At 35.9% G+C, this 23,766-nt stretch overlaps 1 protein-coding gene across 1 annotated transcript; it reads left to right on the forward strand.

The window, feature by feature from the left end:
* Window positions 1–23,766, forward strand: LOC146133554 (rab-like protein 6). The gene is made up of 14 exons (XM_083396896.1): window positions 1–170; window positions 1,751–1,885; window positions 2,229–2,276; window positions 2,470–2,648; window positions 5,354–5,460; window positions 8,702–8,807; window positions 9,284–9,387; window positions 9,926–10,082; window positions 10,602–10,731; window positions 11,161–11,338; window positions 11,738–11,862; window positions 12,599–13,020; window positions 13,603–13,807; window positions 23,437–23,766. Exons 1-14 carry the CDS (start codon window positions 41–43, stop codon window positions 23,667–23,669), a joined length of 2,259 nt encoding a protein of 752 aa, XP_083253022.1. The 5' UTR covers window positions 1–40; the 3' UTR covers window positions 23,670–23,766.

Here is a 23,766-nt window from a genome sequence, read left to right on the forward strand (position 1 = left end):
TTTCTCTTAATGCTGGTGTCATAGTGTGTAAACTGTGAAAATGTTCACGTCTTTAAAGAAGTGGGTAAAAAATGAAGAAAATTCCAAACCTGCAGCCAGCCCACCAGGTGGAATGCAGACAATGCGCTCAGACTTGCAGCGAAAGTTTTCCAAAGGAGTTCATTACAATTGTGAGTGTACTTTCTGATTAGCATATTATACAGGTGAATGCTCTTATAAAAACCTTTTTCCATATTTTTATGTCGAGTGCAAGCGCTTTCTTCAAACATAAACTGTGAGTTTTGTTTGTCTAAAATCATTCTAGTTAAGTATCAGCCAGGTAGTGTATCTCTTTAATAGCAAATTAATTTATGTATAAATTCTTGCTTCTAACAATGTTGAATTATTTCTACCCAATGTTAAAAACTTCAACGATGTTTACAACATGTGCATATGCCGTATAAATCCCTAAGTTGTGTCCAATCCCTTGGATTGTTTAAATTAATTTTCTAATTAAATATCTCTGTGTATAATGTGCTTTTGTAAAAAAACAGATGTGTTGCAGAAGAAGTGAGGTAATGTCAACTTTTTAGTGTTGCAGGGATTATGAAACTGTATATAGGGGTTGTGAAACTGTATATACATATAAAGTGTATATTCTAATTCTTGCAACCGGTTAGGGCTACTTTCAATTAGATTAAAATGACTAAAATTGTAGTTGAATTACAATGCCCATTTTAATTTACAATGTCCATTCGGATTATAAATCAGAATAATACATCATGTTGAACATCAAGTTGCCACAAGAAACTTGTTAATTATCTCCCTGATAATAATGAATAAAACCTAAACTACTTATGGTCTACAGGGTTGAAATATTTGTTACAATCTTTAGTGAAAAAAATAGCACTGACAATTTAGTGGCCTGCCTGTTTTCCAGTTTTTCAAAAACGACATTGCGCTCGTTTTTTTTGTATTGTGGTTTTTCTGTGCTTAAAAGGCGTTTGTTTCACCGAACTAAACCATTCTTTCGCACAGTTAACAACCACATGCACCAGAGGTTTTGTGCTGCTCGACGCCCTATAGTGGGTCGTTACAGTTTTCCAAGGGCGTCCGCAATAGTTTCGATTCGTATCTTAACAGAATTGCCATATAAAATTTTTACAAACAGTTATTTTTTAAGCTTTGGCTTGGTTGACCGCTATGAACTTAGAGATCGCAACAACATACTTACATACTGTAGACTAATTGCTAATTCTCGGCTGTAGTTACACAAGTAGGTGGTATTTTGAAATACCATAGTGTTCAGTGGGCCGTTTCGGTCCCTCAAAACATCTTAAAAAACACTGCTTACAAACAATGTAAGACATTTGTATTCGCACTTATTGTTGCAAAAAAATTGCAGCAATTGCTTATAATTTCCTTCGTGACCTCGATTAACCTTATTATATGTGTAGTGTTGAATGTATTTGTGCCTTAGTGTTTAAGGAAATAATTGGCTCAAGTAATGTTTCGCATAATAGAGCCACTCGCCAATTTGCACTCACATTGGCGAGCGGGCGAGTGCTTAAGCCCAACCCTGGTGTAACAGCCATACAACAATTACATTTGGGATAATAAAACAGTAGTATACAAGTATTGCAACTTTCTTTTCTTGTATAATTCAAAATAATTATCTCCTATTGTGCCTCACACGGAAATGGCTTGTGACGATCACGGTGGTTTTCAATTGCAATAATGTCTTGTTTTCAATCTAAAATGATCTCTGCAGTGAAAATTATTATCCGAGGTGATCGCAATACGGGCAAGACTTGTCTCTGGCATCGATTGCAGGGTCACAAGTTTGTTGAAGAATATGTACCTACCCCAGAAATACAGGCCGCATCAATACATTGGAACTACAAAGGTATTACACATTTAACCTGCACAATACAGAAACCCAGCATTTCTTTTTAAATATAATTTAAATATAAGCATGTTGTAGTTATTAAACCTGCTGTAGACTGACCCAGCTAGCCAAGCAACATTCAAATGCAAATGAAACTTTAATTGTGCTGTATATATACAAGTTTGGTTTAGGCAAAGAAACTAAAAATAAACTATTTTAATTAATGTATTACATAATACTTTAAATATATGTTTATGTTAAGATAAAGCAAGTTTTCTGTAGAGCTAAAATAAGAAAAAATGGTACACCAGGTCACTGAAATATCTAGCTTTGAGAAATCATTTTTTATTTAATTTTTTAGCAACAGATGATATTGTGAAAGTTGATGTCTGGGATGTTGTTGACCAAGGTAAATAACGTCAGGGAAACCTCATTTTTACATTAAAAGTAATATGTTATATTTATGCATTTAATGTATACTTATCATATTTTATAAATTATTTTTTTCCTAAAATTCCTAATAGCAATAAACAGTAAATATTCCATAAATATATATATAATATTATTTTTAAACAAGCCATACAATTTACTTTGTTCCAAAGGTAAAGCCAAGAAGACAGGCGAAGGTTTAAAGATCTCAAATGAAGTAGAAAAAGATAAAGAAGAACAAATGCTTGACGCCTCTTTCCTCGATGTTTACAAACAAGCCCATGCTGTTATCTTTGTGTTTGACATCACCAAGAAATGGACTTACAAATATGTTGAAAAGGAACTACCAAAGGTAGATATATACAAAACGTTAACTTGTAATGAAGCATCTAGCAAATCGAGCCAACAAAAGGAGTCTGGCCACGCCCCTGAAAATATAAGCCAATAAAGCTTGATTTAATTGGCGGCGAACAACAATGTGTTATAACCAGTATAATTTCAAATGCTGAAGTATAACGTTATCAGAGTTTAATAAATTTAGAATTTGTAAGCAGTTTTAACAAGTTTTTTTTATCTGGAAACATCGTCCTATTAGTTAATTTTAGTTATCAGTAGGGCGATTATTTTTTGACCTCAAAAACTAAAATTTTGACCTAAAAATATATTTTTTTGACAAAATTTTGACCTATTAGAAACACGTTGATTTAAACAACATACTGTTGTTTAAAGTACTGAATTAGTGTCTTCGCGTCGTCAACCACACATTTTTGATGTTTTACCGACTACCGGTTGAACACAAATCAGTTATTTTTTCGCGTTTATGCAAAACTCTTAAAAATGCTTAGTTAATACTTTTCTCATTTGAAAAAGACAAACAACTCTAAAAATGCCAAACAAAAACAAGACGCTGGTTATTTTAAAAAAATGTTGTGTAGATAGTTGAAATACAACGTCAAACTAATTGCAGAAAATTAAAAACCTAGCTAGCATATTATCGAAATAGGAAATGGGATAATTGCAAATCACAAGATCTAACCCTTATGCGATAACCTAGGCTTGGGTGGTTAATTCTGCAAGCTTGTGTCTACCGTATATTGCTTTAATGAAGACTTAATACAGTTAAAATGTCGTTGAATATAACTCCAAACTAATTTTTTTGATAAATTTCAACTGAGCGACAGTCTCAAAAAGCTGACCATAGTTTTCTTAATTTTTTAAACGATTTAAGTCCATTTTTAATCGATTTTGACTTGAAATAATTTTGACCTAACATGTAAATTTTGACAAAATTTTGACTTTTTTTGACAAAGTTAAAAATTATTCTCTCTAGTTTTTAGCAATTTGTGCAAAACTAGCTTTTTTAATATTTCAGGATTGATTCATGGACAGAAAATATAAGAATATAAGACTGTCTTCGTTTTTAGTAGAATAAAATTGTCTAGGTGACTGCCTGACTGGTCTTTTAAAATCTTTAAAACTGTTAATATTGTGTTCAAGAAAAGTAATGAGTTTTACAATATTCATCAAAAAGTCGTTACAGACAGTATTTTGCTATTCAGCATATTACAAATTTAAAATGATTATCTACCATATTATGTTTATGATAAAAAAATAAATATGCCTTTCCCAGCTCCGTCCAATACATTATGTATATTTAACAACTTTATGCCTAAAGCTTCAATGTTTCTTTTGAACAAAATTCAAGACAGTTTCAAAGCTATGTCAAGATATATTTTTTAGCATTAAATCAAAAGCTTTAGAAACAGAAGAACTTTAATGTTGGTTGTAACTAACATTACACTTATTTTTCACAACTAACTAGTATTTAGCAAAGTTCTGCAGTTTTTAGGTCAAGGTAATAGTACAAGTGTTAGTGGTAATTGGACTGCCCATTAAATAGGGCAACAGTAGTTAACAGTGTATATTTTTGCAACCAAATCAATTTATTGGTATTGTATTGTATTTCCAGTAATGACCACTCTGCTACCAATCAATAGTGCATTGCAATAGTGTTTGAGAAACTTTGTCAGCAGACTACATCTCTTGTGCTTTCAAAATTGAAGCAGCATAGTAACAGCTTACAATGTATATAAAGTACCATTTTTTACTGTTTAAACTCATTATAACTAGGGGTCGACGGATATCACTTTTTTGCACCGTTACCTATACCCAATTTTTACAATTTTGTCAACCGATATTTGTTAAAAAAAATGGGTAATTTGTTTGCTTTACAGGAAAATTTATATCATATTTTCATACTAAAATATCGGCCAAAGTATTGGCTCACATTTACCAATACCGATATATCGGTAGAAGCCAAATATCGGCCGATATTATCGGTAAACCGACGGTCTATTTCTAATTGTAACTCACTTGTTTTCATGGGTTCTTTGTTTTCTGGTGAAAGTGTTTGCAGAAGCAAGATGTGCAATTCATATTAATTGGTTGTTGTCAACTTGTTACTTAAAAATATTATTTGCTTTGGTCAAACTGTGGTTGAGGTTAAGTGAAATAAAGAGGTCTACCTCAGTTGCTTTGTACTACTAAATTGAGATTTAATCATTCTTTTATTCGTGCCTATGGATTGAAATATTACAACTTATTTAGATCGTTTTAAGAAACGGTTGTTGACTTTTTTGAGTATTGCTATTTACACCAATTTAAATCAATAGTGTGATTATGAAATTTTAAACTATGTTTATTCTTAGTTTACCGGAGGCATCCAAAACTAATGCACCTGTGTGCTTTAAGTCTGTTTGCACTTTATGGTGAAATCTAACAACCAATCAAATGACTGTCTGTCTGTAATGTGGCCAACCACATTAATAAGTGTTTTTGTACTCTTTTTAAAAAAGATGTATTTATTACGTTGATTTGTCGACATCGCAATAATATTTATTGTTTTGAAAGCATTTTAACCTATATTTTAAAGAAAAATTTCATAAGTTATAAATTTAAAAAAAAAAAAAAAAAAAAGTAGACCCTCAGTGGGTATAATTATAACACCCCATGTAACAGGAATGTAGGGCATTAACCTAATGATGTGCTTGTTTGTAGGTTCCACCTCATATTCCAGTACTTGTTCTTGCCAACTTTCGTGACATGGGTGGACATCGTGTGGTAGAATTGGATGAACTTCAATATCTAGTTGAGGGTGTTGAAAGGTATATACCCGTTTATTAACTGTTGTAAATCAATGAAACCAACTGTTGCTTTACTCTCAATCTTTGTTTTTACTTTATCTTGCTCTTTAAAACACTGAATTGGATATGTTTACAGTTATCTCCATTTTAAATGCAATATTCAATCATTTATTCATATATATATATCTATTTATCATGAACGAGCGTTACAATTCCTTTCCATGAATAGCCTAGATTTTTTAAATCCTCCACTTGTTGTTTTTAGTTATAACCCCCTATAATCAAATAAATGTGATAATAAGATACAAAAAGCATTTTATCGTTATAAAATGTTGTTGCAACATCTCTGGGTCAAACCAATGTTGTCAACAGTTGCAGTAAACTAGTTTTAGAGGAAGGCTATGTCTAATGATTCAAACGTAAACACAATGATGAGTTATGAACGCACGCACAACTGTGCATTGCATTACAATGCGGTAAATCAGGGGTGTCCAACAAGCGGCACATGTGCCAAATGTGGCACACGACCTAATAAAAAATGGCACGCAAGCCCTCCCCCAAAAAACACAAAAATTGTTATTTAGCCAATTGCCAAAAAAGCTCAATTTGTTATACAGCCAATTGCCATTGTTTGTTCACAATATAAAACAATCGCGGCAATTACGACAACCAACAATTACTTTTGATATAGTAACATTATACTGTGTGGAGGCTAGCATTCACATAATATTATATAGCTTGGTGTGAAGAAACAAAAGTCAGCTCACCAAGAGACACTTTGATGTAGTGATGCGCATTTCTACTAGACAGTTTTTTTTTTTTTGAGTTTAAATAAGCGTTTTTATTTTTGGTAAAAAAGCGCTTTTATGAATAAAAAGAATTGGTTCGGTTACGAAACTTTGGCACGGGAAGAAGTTATAAGATAAAAATTGGCACGCCAGCATGTTTTTAGTTGGACACCCCTGCAGTAAATGCTACCTACTGTATAATTAGGTTTAATCTAACTTTATAAAATGAATTTGAAGTGTATTGTTATTGCACTCATTTGTACAAGAATAACTTGCTCACTAGACATCTTATTAAATATTGTTGCATGGATTTAAAATGTCTGGCTATTCCTTGCACAACATTTTAGATTGACCAACCAATTTTATTGATCATTCACATACAACAACTTAATTGTTTTGTTGTAAATTCCATCCATTTCTACTATTAAACTGCATATAGGTTTGCTCTAACCACGGTGTTTTTATTTCATGACTGCTACAAGACTTGGCATTCTTTATGTTTTGTATATTTGTTTTAACTTTCATGGCATACATGAACGAACAACAGGCTTCAAAATAATATAGTGTGGCAGCTATATTCTTGCTTAAAGTTAGTGGGATGCATAGACGATGTCAGCTTGAGTTTTATTTAGTTTTAATATCTACTGTTTAGTAGTTGCAATCAAAATGTTTTAAATACTATGATTGGTCCCGTGGCAATTTTCCAAAGAGTTTTATGCTGAAATAATGCAATGTGTATTACTATCAACTGTGCCATATTAACATTTCCTAAATCAGATATGTTGCCTGTTTCATTATTGCAAAACGTAATGTAATCACTTTTTTTACATCAAGTTTTATTTATCTTTAACTGTGAACTTATTAACTGAATTAAGTTTAATTATTCAACTATGCTTGCTAGATATGTTGCCTGTTGCATTATTACAAAACGTAATGTAATCACAATTTTTACATCAAGTTTTATTTATCTTTAACTGTGAACTTACTAAATGAATTAAGTTTTAATTATTCACCTATGCTTGCTTGTTTGTGAATTCAACTAATTGCCTTACTAACAGGAGATTGACAATGTACGAATCTGCGTTCTACAAAACCTTAAACCATTCACTGCATAGGTTTAGTATAAAGCTTGACTCATTTGCATGTTTGACCAAAACCATTCTGTGCAAAAATTGTTTTGACACAACCCAAACCAAAACAGTTTTCCTTTTTTATTTTATTTTCTTGGTGATTTTGTCTCTTTATGTATTTTGTTTATTTTTATTATTTTTCATGTTTAATTTACGTATATTGCTGGCCAAAAAGCAATTAATTATCACACACAAATAATGTTCAGAATGCTAGTTCTTGTGAGTGGGAAAATTTTAAATTAAATTTCTATGGCAATTTGGCATATATAAAAAAGGTAACATTTTCCAAAAAAAAGTGTGTATCATTCAACAACACCTCATAATACTTTCAATGCTTGTAGTTCTGAGACTATTATCTTTGGTAGAATTAGCTACTGTAGGTGAAACATTCTCAGAATATTGATTTTCCTATTTGGGACCTTACGTGGACTACTTAAGACGCAGGTTATTTACCAGTGGCCATTTTGGATTTGACCTGATATAATTTATTTGTGTTACTAAATTGACAAGATGATATTACACTTATTTAAACAAATGAAGGAAAACAAAATTAGTAGACCAGTTTTAGGTGGGCGGCTCACTAAACAGTTGATTGTTGACAAGCATACATGGAGAATAGGTAGCACATGATGTAATTTAGAAAACAGTTACATTCTTGATTGCTTTGCCTGAAAGAAAAAAGTTTTAGACCAATAACTGCACAAGCAAAATACATTTTTCAATACTTGGGTTCTTGCATAACCTTAACATAAAGCACAAGTGCTACTAAACACAAATTAATTTTTTTTTGGGTTCACAAGGCTTTCACAGCAATTAGTAATGCCTACTACGCATGATTATTTTCTTTTTTATTAATATGGTATATATATAAGGTAATTTTGCAAGAGACATGTTCCGTTTATACCACCTTGCAAACACAAACAAACGGCAACAACAGAATAGGTCTAAAAATCGTCTATTTAAAAATTCAATATTACATTACTGAGGATGTAAACATCAATTTTGCGTAATATGCTTGACTTGTCTTAATACTTGCAGTTAATAGAACGGGCTATGTATAAATTCAACTGCTATTGTAGAAACTCTAAATGACAATGTTTTAAAACGCAAAATGTTTGAAATATGACTTGATTTAGCATATTTTTTGTAACTATTATTTTATAATTTATATATGTGTAATAATTTTTGTTCATGGTATAAAAAGTAGTATTTAATCAATTTATAAAACATCTTAAAGTAACGTGACAATTTCACCCAAAACTTGTTTCGTAAACAGTAGTGCAACAAATGAACATCATTACAGCATTTGATCAAGGGAATTTTTAAGTTAAAATTCATGTTTAGGCCGCCTGGTTCTGCTGGAGTAATGTTTCTTGAATCATCAATGAAAAATGGCTTTGGTCTCAAGTTCATTCATAAGTTCTTCAACCTTCCATTTCTATTGCTTCAGGTAAGCCAATCTTAAAAAATATTGAACAGAAGGCCAGCAGTACTTCTGGTATTGATTGTTTATTAGTCATATACATATATATTTAAACTCTTACACATTTTCTCAACTAACTTGCATTATGAAGGACAAATGCTATTTATCTAGAAATTAGATTAAAACCACATATTTTTTTACCTTGTTTTTTATATGCCAATTTTAGGTTTTTTTATAATATAATTTAAATAATTTTCCTACTTTTAAAGTTAAAAATAGATTTGTCTATTTCTCGTTAAAGATGTATTTTTTTATAAATGTATTAGGTTTTATTTTTTTATTATTTTTTGGGAGGATATATTACTTTATCCTTGTTTCTGTTTCTGATTCAAACTCGTCGCAAATAAGATTAATTATAAATTTGTTCTAAGTTGATATGTGAGCTTGAATTTTTATTTAATAAAGGTGAAAACACGCTTTTGTACATGTTTTTTTTTCAACAGCGAGAAAGTTTACTAAAGCAGCTTGAAACAAATTACTTGGATGTTGAAAGTTGTCTAGAAGAGCTGCGATTTGAACCAGCATCAGAAGAGCAGAGTTTTGACTGGTATGGCAAATATTTTCTGCCATAAGCATGACTGTTTACATTACAATCTAATATGATTACGTTTTCCTTTGTTATTTCTGCCTAAAGATTATTTTTAGCTTTTTCTTCTAAATATTTGGGTCAACTTTCAAAAACATGTTTAGAATTATCACAATATATAAAGATGCTTTTTATTAGTCTGTAGTTCAGATTATTGAGTTTAAGAACTATCTTGATTGATATTCCTCTTATCAATCTAAAAATGAGTTTAGAGACAAAGAGCATAACTGTGTTATCTAAAATCAACTACTTTTTTCTGAGCTTAATGATTTTTATAAATAAAAACATTTTCCCCTAATGATTAAATGAATGTTAGTTGTAAACCTTATTATTTTTCAACGAGAATGTCTATCATAGGAATTATAATTATGAACATTTAATATGGCTAAAAAATGTTTTTTTTTTGTTTTTAAAGTTGCCTTACATTTTTGACTGTTTAATTGTAAAATTATAAAAAAAATATTTGATAAGTCTAATGCTTTACTTGTTTTTGTCACAGCTTTATGGATTTGTTAGAGCAGCGCAAACAGGGAAAGCGCCCAAGCTTATCACCGCCTAGTGTATCCCAAAGTACGCCACCTGGCAGCAAATCTACCACAAAAGAAACGACCACTCGGGGGAGCCAACGACCAACATCAGTGCCAATCGCTCAGCCTGTAAAAAAACATGTTTATAATTTTATATAAGGACTGCGGAGGCGGACTCGGGCTCGGGACTCGAGTAAGACCCTGTACTACCCCGGGTCCGACATGCGCATGCGCAGTACCAAATTTTAAAACTGATATGGCCGCCAACTGGAAATTGTAAAGGCCGAATAGCATATGATGGATATTTTCCAACCATGTATTGTAAGTAAATGAATTATATGACACCCCTATGGGTAGATTTCTGAATATCCACGTTATTTTAGTTACGTAAATTGGCGGAATACAGGCTGTAGAGCCAGGGCCGGACTCGGGACTCGACAAAATCGCACATTTGACTGGAGTCGGACTCGGGAGTCGGTTATTTTTTTGGCCGGTGTCGGACTCGGGTTATTTTGAAACGACTCCGCAGCCCTGTTTTATATATGTTTGTATGTAACGTTTCTAAAGATGTTTAAAAGTTGGTAAAAATCAAACGTCATTTATTTTGTCCTCAAATTGTTTCAAAGAAAATGTTGCTTTTGTTTTAAGGTTGCCCAAACAGCCCCAAACGGACCCCCAAAAAATGTTTCAGAACCCCCGTCACCCTCACCAGAAACGTTAGGCAATAATGTTCAAAATGAACAACCGAAGCGCGGATTTATGTCCAGGTTTTTCAAAGGTAAAATCATCAAGTTACGTGTTTTCGTTTGTACCTAACCAACTCAAATACTTTACAAGTTAAAAAAATTAGCACTATTTGCTGTAAATTTCTCGAACTCATTCATTTCGAAAACTGTTGTAGTTTCAATCACATTATGTCAAATTCCTGAACAGCATTGTTTTAGCTTGATAATGAATTGCAAAGTCGGAAAGGTCGAGTAGATCGACATCATCTTGATTAAAACGTTTCGATATGAACTTGTATCATCTTCAGTTAATGTGACTGAGAAGTTCTTCAAAACCTCACTTATAAAAGGTGGTACGCTACTTCTTGATTTACTTGATTTTACCATCAAGATGATGTTGATCTACTCGAGCTTTTTGGCTTTGCAATACATTACCAAGCTACATTACAGATTCGTGCATAGTGTACCCGATGTTATTCTAGGTTCTACTACACCACAAGAGGAAACAAAGTCTCCCAAAATAAACGGGACCACTCCAACTTCCGAAAGCCCCCCGATAATTCCCGACGGGCCGGTGAAAAACATTGATGAGTTTGTCCCGGAACAGGGTTCCGTCGACCAATTTCTCAATCAAATACCCGAGCACAAACCTGTTCATAGGTAAGTGTATATTCCCATTTGTGCGGTGGATTAGTCTTTGTAAAGGACCGCGTTTGTGTGGTCCTAAATATAGCAGCTCTTAGTCTGAACACGAGAAAAATAATTTTTTAGGCGATTCAATTTAGCCACTTTCTTTTGAATTAATAGAGTCGATGCCTAAATATATAGGGTTGATGTTCAAAACTAACCCCTTTGAACCCAGTATATAGCATCACTTGTCAGCTTTAACTCTTTTACTTCAGGTGAAACATATTTGTAAGACCATTACTGTAGTACGCGCCACACTATATAAAAGTTTGCACCTGTTCCCTTTCCTCAAAGGGACACCACAGTTCCTTAAACAGCGAGACAGTTGTTACCCGCTCCATTGGCTTTTACACCTTTCATTACATTTTTAAGCACGGCCAATGACGACTCGTCTAGTAGCGACAGTGACGACGCCAACCCGATGGTGGCCGGATTCCAAGAAGATCTGGACTCAGACGACGACTTTACCAACGATGCAACGCATACAGTTACACAAGGTAAAACGGAAAGTGTAATATAGTTATAGACAACCATTGCGCCATATGAGGCAATATAGAAGTGCTTCTCAACCTATGGGCCGCGACCCTATATTGTGTGGCCGTTTGGTTTGGTTGCGTTGCCGACTGCAGTAGTTCACATGGTTAGAAATATTTAGATTGGGTCCTGAGCAAGATTTCTCCAAAATTTGCGAAAATTGTTGAAGCCAAACGAAGACGCAGGAAAGACATGGCTCATATTTATCAAATTTGAATTAACTCGACGCTAATGCTACTGTCCTATTACTGCTTTGTTCACTTTAAGCTTGCTTAATCGTTCAGTGAAGATAATTGGGTCGGCAAACCTTCACTGTAATAATTACGCTTGGTATTTGGGTGGCCGCGAAAAAGATTGAGAAACGCGGCAATATAGACAAACATTACGCCAAAGAAAAAAACTGTTTAAAAAACCTGGGGTTTTATGTATGCATATTCGTAATCCTAGAAAAAATTAGATCAAATAATCTTAAATCTGGGCCAACAAGGAAAGGAAATATTTTTTAATAAAGTCCGGTGATATACCATACAAGTGATTACGTAATTTCAAAATAATCATTCCAGTGCCGAATTTGTCTGTATAATGATGATATAATACCAAACCATGCTGCCATTTACAAAATATTGGCCCCAATAAAATATACCTCTCACCCCCCCAACCAAACAAAAAAATATACCTTATTTCCAACATGTTTTCCAGGGGCTGGCAAGTCGTACACCTACTCGGACAGCGACGACGGGTACATCGCCCAAGCTCAGAAGCAGAAGCGAGAAAGCGCCAAAACACGCACAGCTTCAAAAACAACCAACAACCTCCGGCTTTCCTTCGGTTCCGATGAAGGCGAAACGCCGGAGACAAGCGACGCGAAAAGTCCGAATCCGTTCTTAGACTCGGACTCAGAACTTGACACAAAAGCCGACTCACCCGCGCCTAACCCCTTCCTTGATCCAGAACCTTCTACGAGAAATTTGACCGGGAATCGAAGCACGTCGGCAAGCAGTCGCGACTCCAACGAACTTAACGGAACCGGGGAGAGGTTTGAAAGAAAGAAGTCCAAGTCACAAGCTAAACACGACGACGACAGCGATTCTTCGAACGATGACAATCGCGACAATCATATGGTAATGAATTATACACTCACATGTGTGTTCAACAACTGTGATCACGCCCTTCTGACGCTTTTTACCAACGATTACGGCTTACGTATATCATTAGTAAATCAAAATCCTTCGCAAACTAACGAATCTGTCGATTAATAATGCAATCAAGGCAGGCTTAAAATGCTTGTAGAATAGTAATATATACATATCAAATCATAGTGTAGTCTAACAAGACGTTCTTAACCGTGAACCCCTTGGGTGTACAATGACTAATTTTAGGGGGTCACCAAAAGCCTAATTAAAATCTTAATGAATAATTTCAAAAATTAAACAAATTTTGGAAAGTAAAATAGTTGAAAATAAAATGGTTACCAAATTGTTGAATTTTTTAGACATGCCGGTTTGCCGTCCAAGGTAAACGTTTTACAACTCATACGGGAAACTTCTCACAAAACAATAAATTAGTCCTCGAAAGCATGTTTGCTTTCCACTCTAAAGTAAACTTTGCGAAATTATTGGGTATCATATCGAAGGCTGTTCTTTTTCAATTCAAATACCAGGTATTGACATAAATTCAAAGTATCGCACATCCATTGCTTCAAGGTCTCAAAGTCCGTGGACGACATTTCTGGCGACGACTTTGCCGCGTCCGACTCCGAAGTGACCGCTCCACCCGAAGAGCGAAGCACTCCTCCTCCCATTGTTCTAGAGGAGGAAAAAGAGAAGGATGAAGAGGAAGCGCCGAGCCTCCAGCTCCAATCGAGCGACTTTGACTTCCTGGAAAGCATTACGAGCAAACCGACCAAAGGTATGTATAACGTTTTTGTTGTGTTACTTTTCACGTGATAAAGAATTATATATATAAGCATGAGTTCTGATGTTGTTCTTCTGCAATGCACTTTCTGCAGTATCGTGTCGTGTTTCGGGGGATGAACGATGAAAACTAATCCTCCCGATCCGATACTGAAGTCTTTATCAGTTTTCAGGAATTTATTAAGACACAGTGGCATGCACAAGTGGATTCACAACTTAATTCGAATGAATACAAAGCAATGTTATTAATCAGAAAACAGCATCAGTATAAGTTAAATTGTCAAACACTTACAAGTTACAAGTAACTAACAAGGCGAGCTCCTACCGAAAAAAACGAAAAAAACCTGATGTTGACTTAAGGCAGTGCTTCTCAACCTATGGGTCGCGACCCAAAATTGGGTCGCTGTTTGATTTGGTTGGGTCGCCGACCACAGTAGTCACATGTTTAAACTAATTGAGATTGGTTCAAATCGAAATTTTTCACTTAAGGAAATTAAGAAAGCAATGCAAATAATGTCTTATAATAATTATTAGAATTTGAAATTATTTATGCTAATGTCTATTTTTTGTTCGCTTACAAGAAGTTAGTTTTTATTTCACTTACAAGAAAAAACAATTGGGTCGCCAAAGCTTAGTCGTCATACTTACGCTTAATAATTGGGTCGCCATGAAAAAAGGTTGAGAAGCATTGACTTAAGGCTTTATCAGTAAACAGTCAATAAACACAATAATCGTTACAACAACTTAGTTTCTTAGTTCGAATGAATGCATAAACAAACGCTATTACCAACGCTTATAACCAACAGAAAATAAATATAAAACTTAACTTACACCGCAGCAAAAGTAGATGTTAACAGAAACACGGCCACGTCTGAAATGAAGGACGAAGGAGACACGTTTCTGCTTGAAGCAAAGCGCGCCACTAGAAGCACTGCTTAATGATAAACGTCATCCGATCTGATAGTGAAGTCTTATCAGTTTGCGGGAATGTATTAAAACACCGAGGCTTATACAAGTGGATTCATATCTTAATTCCACTGAAAACAAAACAATGTCATTGAACAGAAACAGCATCAGTCTAAGATGAACTTCATTCAAGTAACTAACAAGTAACTAACAAGGCAAGCTCTTACCGAAAAAAAAGTTGATGTTGACTTAAGTCTTTTTCAGTTAAAATTATAGCATCCACCATAAATCTTTTAAACTTGATTAAAATACCAATTTGGCGACAGATGATATCCTAGTAGAGTGGGCTCTGGCGTTTCTTTAAAAGAGAAAGGTCCTCTGTTGTTCTAAAATTTTTAGCGAATTGTGATTCAGCTTTCGACCTACAACGTACTCCTAATGTTGAATCAATATAAGTTTTATTAACCTTAAAAAACTTTCAAAAATTGACAGTTAATTGTTTTTAGGAAATGGCTCTTTGACCGGATCGCTGTTTTACGATAACACCAATACGTGATTATTTGTTGATTTAGGTTAGGGTTTGGGTTTGCGTTTGGGTGGTGGTAGTATTAGATTTAATTTTCCGAGTTCGTATAATTTCAATGATTTTTTTTCGAAAATGGATTTAAATTACTTTGTTAACCGGGTGAATAGCCTCAGGAGGTGCCTATAGGCTATTTAACCTGATTGTATTTTTAAGCATATATGTCGATTTAAACCAGTGTTTCCCAACCTTTTTTACACTAGTGCCCCCTTGGGCTCCGTATTATTTCATATCGCCCCCTCATCTTGCTTTACAGTAAAGTATTATATTAATCGTTGTCTAACATCATATTGTCTTCACTTTCGTTTCGATAAGCTGTCAGTGATATTTTAAGTTGCCTAACATACATTCACTATTGGAATTTATACATACATTATTTCACCAGGTTATGCCATTACCAGGAAAAATTCATATCTTTCTGCACCAAGACTTTAAATCCTTTTCTAGTCGCGGGCCGTAACCAAACTCATAAATGTCTCTGTGGGCCGCGCAAAATGTTAACTAAGAAAAATGTTAGAACAACTGTGAATCAGGCGGGCCTCGGATTTTTTTTATCCATACTAATAATGAAAAGTGTAATAGTGTTTGTTAATGTTTTGAAGTCCGGGCGAAGTTTTTTGGGGTATAACGACATTTCTTTTAAATTTCCTGCTAGTTTTTATTACATTGGCGAAAAAATAAAAAATGTTAAAAAATATATGTCTAATATTTTTTAATACGTTTTCCGTTTGTCCGCGACACACTTTGCTGCCTTCCACGTCCCAACGGTAAAGAAGCGCTGATCTAGTCCAAAGACAGCTTTAAAACGTAAACAAACTGGACGTAGAAAGATCATTCGCGCAGCGCGAAAATTTTTCGCCCGTACTAAGTTAAAATAGTCAAAAAGTATTTAAAATGGACTCGTGTCTAGTTGTCAAAGAGTCGGCGGGTAGAGGGCCGTAGATTCGCGACCCCTGCTTTAATTATACAAACATTTTGCCGCGTATAAAACGGTGAAACGCAACAACAACCAACAGCTTTACATAAGGAAGCCAATTATTACGTAACAATGGTCGGGAAACTACTACAAGTTCGCAGTACGAAAGTTGCCATTTAAGGTTAAAAGTTACCTACGTCCTACAGTGCTGTTTGTTACTATGCGTTCAGCGCCCCCCAAATCATGAAAAGACTCAAAACGCCCCCTTGGAACTCGCCAACGCCCACAGGGGGGGGGGTTGGGAACCTCTGATTTAAACAAATTTGGTGTCTAGGTGAATAGTCTCTTCCTTTTTTATAAATCTCAGAAAAGATTCTTTTTACACTATCATTGTATCACACTCTCTGAAACCGTTACCCAATATTGGATTTAGTACACTCATGACCAAGCAAGTCGGCAAACGCATTATGCATTTTGTCAAGTAAGCTAATTCTTCTACAAAGTTCAAAATGTGTCCGTTTTGTGAACTATGTTGGGTATGGTGTATATTGTGTTCACTTCTTCAATAGTATTTTTATTACGGTCGTTTTCAACAATGAGCCCAATAATTGGCCTACGGTCTTTAACGTTTAACATAATTTGTTGCGTATTAAATCCAGATGATTTGACGAAGCAAACCAATATTTGCAAAATAATTACCCATTGGGGCAAATGAGTCAACCCTCGACCGGAACGGCGTTTTGCGCTCACATTGGTGAGCGGCCGAGTGCAAAATGCAAACCTTGCTTGAAACTGAAATATTTTGCGGCTTATTAAAGTCTAGTTGAAAACCATTTTAAACGTCAAATTGCAGGCTTTTTCACAAACATATCCTAACTCGTATGTCATGGACAACTAGAAAAAACGCGTTTCCGCCTAGCTTTAGCTTTTTCTTTGTCGCTCCGACAACGCCGTGATTGATTTTTTGGCTGGTTTTGTTTGCTTGAAAACAGGGGTGGGCAACGTGCGGTCCTTTTCCATTTTTTTGTGCGGCCTTTCAACTTCTTCATGCTTTTTCCCTAAATAAGGCTCGGGAGTGTGCACCATGTTGGGACTTTTGCTCTATCAGTTTCCTGTTTAAAGTGCGCTGTAACCCATAGGCTACACCGCTGCACTAATGCAGTTCAACGAATGGGAAGCATCTATTACAAAACAATCCTTATTCATAAAGTTTTACTTGGGTCACGTTGTTATGATAAAGAATTGTTTTACAACAATTACACTTGTCTGATACGGCCGCCGGTCAAGGTGTTACAGAATTTTGCCACGCATATTGACTGAGATGTTATATTTAACACTGGTTTTGAATGAAGGCTGTTAATTAAATTCTACAGAGCCGATCCGTACGAGAAAGGCGTCATTGGAATTGTAGGAAAAGTGATTTCCGAATTCACAAGTAGACAGCACTGACAAAACTGCCGTAGTTGCAGCCTAGTAGCTCATTAGTTTTTCTAGTAAAAGCTGAAAATATGAATTAGTGTTTATTTGATGTGCGGCCCTCCTGTAAGAATTACATTTCCTAACTGGCCCTTGTGTTAAAAAAGGTTGCTCACCCCTGCTTAAAAATGAAGTAGTAGTTATGACTTGTGACATTTACCCCCATAACTGTTAATTACATCTTTCGAAAAAGTACCGACATGCTAACAATCATCGGTAGATTAAATAGAAAAAACACTTTATTGCGTCAAATAGAGGTAAGTAGTTATATTTCACGAGATACATAATTCTGAATAATATGTGTATGACTATACAGATAAGAACTGGAGTATAATGTTTTTTGTTAAGACATTTCCTCAAATGTGCTTAAACACAGATAATAATTTGAGTATAATGTTTTTTGTTACGACTTTTACTGAACAACCCAATATTTTCAAAATAATTACATATTGGGTCACTTCATTTGAGCAAATGATTCAGCAGTCGTCCGGAACGGTGTTTTGCTCTTACATTGGCGAGTGCAAAATGACAAAAATGTGCTTAAGCAAAGTATGCTGGCAACTCATTCATGGTACAGTAAATCGCCTTCTCGACTGGGCACGTATCCCAACTTGTTATGTTACTATTTTAAACTCAAGCAGTTTTGTATATAATTTTTTTGACGTTTATCAAACACAACAACAATGTTTACACTCGTAAATTCCTGGCTAGGACGATGGCGAAGGTAAAAGTGGCGTCGATTTCGACTTCCTCGTCGGATCGTTCCTCCATCTTCCAGGCTCGCTTCAACTGGCTTCCAAATTCCTCCACTAGATCCAACTTCTTCAACTCTTTCTCCGTCATCTTCTTGGGCTTAGATTCCGAAATATTTTCCTCCATTTTGTTTTGAAACAGGTCCACACTTCGCAAATAATCTTTGTAGCCTGTTAAGTTGTAGCGGATTGTCCATGGCAAAAATTTCCTGGCCTTGATTTCGCTCGGAAGGTTCTGGAAAACGCCAGCGTACAAGTTGATGGACTCGTCGTAAAAACTTGGATCGTAGTTTGCCTTGGCAATTATCTTCTTAAGAACTTCTGAGTATCTAGCCGCTGACGACTCATTGTCCCCACCTGGTGTCGAACATTGCGGGATATAGTACCCGACTGTTGCCAAGCAACCGCCAGGCTTTAAAACCCGTGCCACCTCTCTGTAAAACTTTGGCAGATCGAACCACACTATAGACGCAGCACTAACTACCATGTCAGCGCTTTTATCTGCCACTTGTATGTCTTCCGCTGCTCCAACCACGTATTTAACGTGTTCAAATGTGTTCGACTTTTTCGCGTATTCTATTTGGTTGATACTGACGTCAGACGCGATGACCTCATCAAAATAGGGCGATAAAAGTTTTGTAATTTGTCCGCTTCCACATCCAACCTCAACCATTCGACCAAGCTTTTTACTCTTGTTCGGTTTATTTGCGAAGGCGTATTCTATTATGACATCAGCCAGTGGTTTGGGATAAATGTTGCGATGCTTTGCATATTCACAGACAATAGCCCCCGACTCGTAACAGCAAGTGTTTTCCATTGGTCACGAGTTATAAAAACGAGCACTGATCAAATTTCCGGCTTCTTTTCAGTCACACGCTATAACTGGTTTACAATTCGAAAAAGAAAAAGTATAAATAGTTTTTAATGTGAACCTTTCCAGCTAAGTATGTTTTGCAAGACAATGCATCGTTTTTTTTTAGTTAATTAACTGAAAAAAAGACGTTGATTGTACGTGACTTTTGTATGGTCCGACATTTACCTTACGAATATTTCTTAAGCTCAAACAATCCATAGTTCTAGTATTTTTTTTATAATTTAAATTACCAACCAACAATCTCCGACTCTTTATTGACGGAGCATATCACTGCAGCACTTAAGTGTCCTTGAGTAAAATTTACAAACAACTGCTTTTTACTGTCCATCTATTCTGTTTTCTTTAATGCAAGAATACCAATAAAGAAAGTTTTTGTTGTGCATTACTATTAATGCAATTATGCACACATTCTTGTGGGATCGACCTTCATTAGAAGTCGTTCTAAGTATTGGTATGGACTCTCTGCTTATATATTCCGGTTTTATCTTACTAACAACCTATCTGCTGAACAACCATGCGAATGATTAACAAAATGACGTCTTTTAAACACATTACATACTAAACCGTTAGTAACCAACTACCAAAAACACAACTTCCGTTTTCAGCTCACAGTCCAATCTTTCCCATCGCATTCTTGTCTTATTTGCGTGTTTTGATTGGTGGGAGTAACATGACGTTAGGAAAAAACTGCAAATGCTTTGCGTTGGAGATGGTGTGAATATAAAATCGTTGGTCGCTGCCATAACCATACTTTAATAAGTTGTTCGCAAGCTGCGCTGCACCGCAAATTATTTTCAAAATCTCAAGCTGCGCTGCACCGCAAATTATTTTCGAAATTTCAAGCTGCGCAGCTCCGCAAAATTTGCAATATTATTTTGTAGTAATGTTAGATGGGTAATAACTGTGTTCTATAGTGATTTTGGGTTTATGAGTTTATGCTTGTTGCTAAAAAAAACTGCAATTTTTGTAATACGAGAGCACTGTTAGCAATATATTCCAACACTATCATATGAATAGTTTATAAATAAAAGTACGAACAACAGCTTATTTTAAGGATGAAACAGCCAAGTGTAAACTGCTTGCTAGTTTATTTTAAAGAAAAAATCTTAATGTGGCATGCGGTATGCGGTACGGCGCGGCAAAATGTTGATGTTTAGATTTATTTACGCGCCGCTATGCGCTACTTGACTAAACCGCGCAAGTGGCCGCAAACGCTGCGCGGTTGACACCTACTTTATTTACATTATTACTGAAAACCGTGACCAACCAGCTGAATCAAGTCTTTTTCGACTATTTGATGGTGTATAAAGCACCAAAAGTCTTATTTTTTATTCGGGTTTTCTGCAGCCGACGCATTCTATACTTGTAAAAAAGCTGGGGGTGCTTTTTATGTTTGCAAGTATAGCTTGTGTTGCTTAATAGTGCTGTGTGTTTTTATTTAACAGCTATAGTGTAAAAAAGCGCGTACAAAGCAGTGACTAATAAAAGCCTGTTATTGTAAAATCACATTAACATGAAAAATACGACTTTGCGATGGGTTGCTTGAAACCTACTCCTGCTTTTTAATTAATATTTAAATTGCCTATACATATAGGTGATATTTTGTAATACGGCGTACAAGCAAATCCATTTTCCAATTAAAAAATCTGGAAAAAAGTTTAACAAGTATCTTTCTATTGTATCTTCACACTATAAAAAAACAACCAATTTTGACTTCTTTTAAAATATGAGTTGTGTTTGCATAAATTTTTGGTTGTAAACCATTTATCTTTTTTCCCATCTACCTTCTGATTTGGGTTCAATTAAAGCTCTTTTGCTGAATAAAAAGTTCTGCTCTGTTTCTGTACTAAACTGAAACCAATGCATTGGCCAGCAAGTCAATCTTTATTCGTTAGCTAAGGGATAAACGTGCTTCCGTTTTACGGATTGCTTTTTCGCCTATCTTAGTCTTTAACAGTTCAAAACATTACGTTTCTCGCTGTATGCTTCGGCCCGCATTTGTTGAAGCAATGTAAATGTTAAGAGAGTTGTTTTGCATAAAGTTTGCCATTACCAGTTCAAACAAAAAATAAAACAATATGAAAGATGTTACACTCTGTATATGTATAAAAATTATACAGACTCAAACTCGTCGCTCGACCCCAGGCAGGGTCGCGAACCCTAGTTTTGGGAAGCCCTTGTGTAAACAACGCTTTAGGGGCCAATACGTATATTGCCTAGAAGTTTGTTCTTTCGGTAAAACTAAAGTAAAAGTTTCTGCTTGTTTGTATTTCGTGGCTAGCGATTCCTACACCGGGAGCTTTCAGAGCGGCTAGCCGAAATCATTTGATTAAATAAAACCTGTAGTTGTTTTTCAAGCCTCTTCCCTCCGTGCTCAGTTGATCAACTGATTTCGGTTAGCCTCTCTTAGTAGGGGCGCTATCTGCTCTGGCATGCATACGATAGGTAGACGTGAGATTTTTTGCACAAAAGTTCATTTTGGCGTTTTATTTTGATTTTTGCCCGGACCCAACTTGATTTCTGTGTACTTCCCCCCCGTATAACCCCCTAAACCCCTATTTTTGGATTAAGCAAAATTGGCTGTGATTGGTCTGAAACGAAACAGAATGAAAAATTATTTCCTAAAAATCGCAGTTGAACATACTAGTGTACAAATATTCGACAAAAGCGATTAGTTGTTTTATCTTTAAATAACTGTGGGTTGAATGATCTCATATTTGTTTTACATTTAAGAATATTGTATCCACTTGTCCGCGTCGCACCGGGCGAAGTTCCATGGCGCGCCAATGCGCCACGAAATACCGGTTAAGGGCGCAGCTTTAAATAATACTGAGCGTTTTTCAGGCTAATTGGACGTCAATTCCTGTTTATTTACATTTTACGTTGTTTTTGTCCAAATTCGCTATTATCGTATTTCAAGTGTCATAGGCCGACTGAACTCGTTTCCTGCATGGCAAAGCAGAATTATAGTACAACACCTAAAACCAGTGCTGCGGAGTCGGTTAAAAATAACCCGAGTCCGACTCCCGAGTCCCGAGTCCGACTCCGGCCAAAAAAATAACCCGAGTCCGACTCCGGTCAAATGTGCGATTTTGTCTAGTCCCGAGTCCGGCCCGGACTCTACAGCCTGTATTTCACCAATTTACGTAACTGAAATAACGTGGATATTTAGCAATCCAATTATAAAGGTGTCGTATAATTCATTCACACACAATACATGATTGGAAACATTCCGCCATATAATATTCCACCTTTACAGTTTCCATTTGGCGGCCATATCAGTTGTAAAATTCGGTACTGCGCATGCGCATGTCGGACTCGGGACTCGGGTAGTTTTTCAAGGTCTTACTCGGGTCCCGAGTCCGACTCCAGCAAAAACAAACCGACTCCTCGAGTCCCGAGTCGGACTCCGACTCCGCAGCCCTGCCTAAAACCTATAAAAAGATTCGAAAATTGGTAGCCTATAAATCGCAATTGTAAAACCAATGACCGCTTTGTGCAGTTTTACGAACGGAAAACAACTGGCTTAAAGCGATCGTACGTTTTTTTATTTAGCAAACAATTTTACTGTTAAAACGCTGGTTTCGCCAATTGCGCCTGCGACCATGAGGATAATCTGAAAAGTAAAAAAATCTCAGAATCCCTGTAAAAATTTGTTGGCTGCCCACCGGTTAAACACATAACAACACAGAACCATTAGGATCACTCTACTACCCCCTATTCCCCTAAGAATTTGTTGGCCGCCCACCGGCTAAAAACCACTGGCCTAAAGCGATCGTACGTTTTTGTTATTTAGTTTGAATAATTTAACTGTTAAGGTGCTGGTGTCGTCAGTTGAGAACTGCGACCATATGAGGCTGCCACTATAAACATGACCAAAAAAAAAACGCGGAACCCCCCCAAATAATTTGTTGACCGCCCACCGGTTAAAAACAACTGGCTTAAAGCGATCGTACGTTTTTTTTTGTTTGGTTTGCAATTGCGACCATGAGCATGATCTGAAATCTCAAAAAAACACGCGGAATCGAATGACGGATATTAGTCAGGTTCGATAGGATTTTCTCAATATTACGACAAATTCGAGAATCTAACCGCGCTTGCTTTAATTTCCAAACAGCGACGGGCGAAACGCCGCCGGCGAAAACGCGCAAGTCGAAATCGGCGTCGACGCCCGGTTCAGACGACAAGAAGCACAAGAAGAAAAAGAAGAAGAAGCGCTCAAAAACGGAGGACGGTGACGCCAAGGAGAAGAGCGCGACCCGGAAGAGCGGTAAGAAGAAAAAGAGCAAAGAAGAGGAGGACTTGGAGGACTTTTTCGGCGACGGAGGCGAAAGCTACGAAGCGCTGTGACAAGCCAGAGTCGCTTTAGACCTCGTCCGACGTGCCACTCGTGATGTGTGTTACCTGCCTGATGCCACCTGTCAGATGCCACCTACTAGATGCCAGA

The sequence above is a fragment of the Ascidiella aspersa genome, chromosome 9 (genome assembly GCF_963924565.1).
Source record: "Ascidiella aspersa chromosome 9, kaAscAspe10.2, whole genome shotgun sequence".
Classification (NCBI taxonomy): Eukaryota; Metazoa; Chordata; class Ascidiacea; order Phlebobranchia; family Ascidiidae; genus Ascidiella; species Ascidiella aspersa.

Bases quoted from the DNA above. Each gene is read 5' to 3' on its own strand.
- LOC146133554 (XM_083396896.1), top strand. From the start codon at position 41: ATGTTCACGTCTTTAAAGAAGTGGGTAAAAAATGAAGAAAATTCCAAA. The intron at 9,388-9,925 runs GTATGGCAAATA...TTTTTGTCACAG, and splicing joins GAAGAGCAGAGTTTTGACTG to CTTTATGGATTTGTTAGAGC. The intron at 10,732-11,160 runs GTAAAATCATCA...ATGTTATTCTAG, and splicing joins TATGTCCAGGTTTTTCAAAG to GTTCTACTACACCACAAGAG.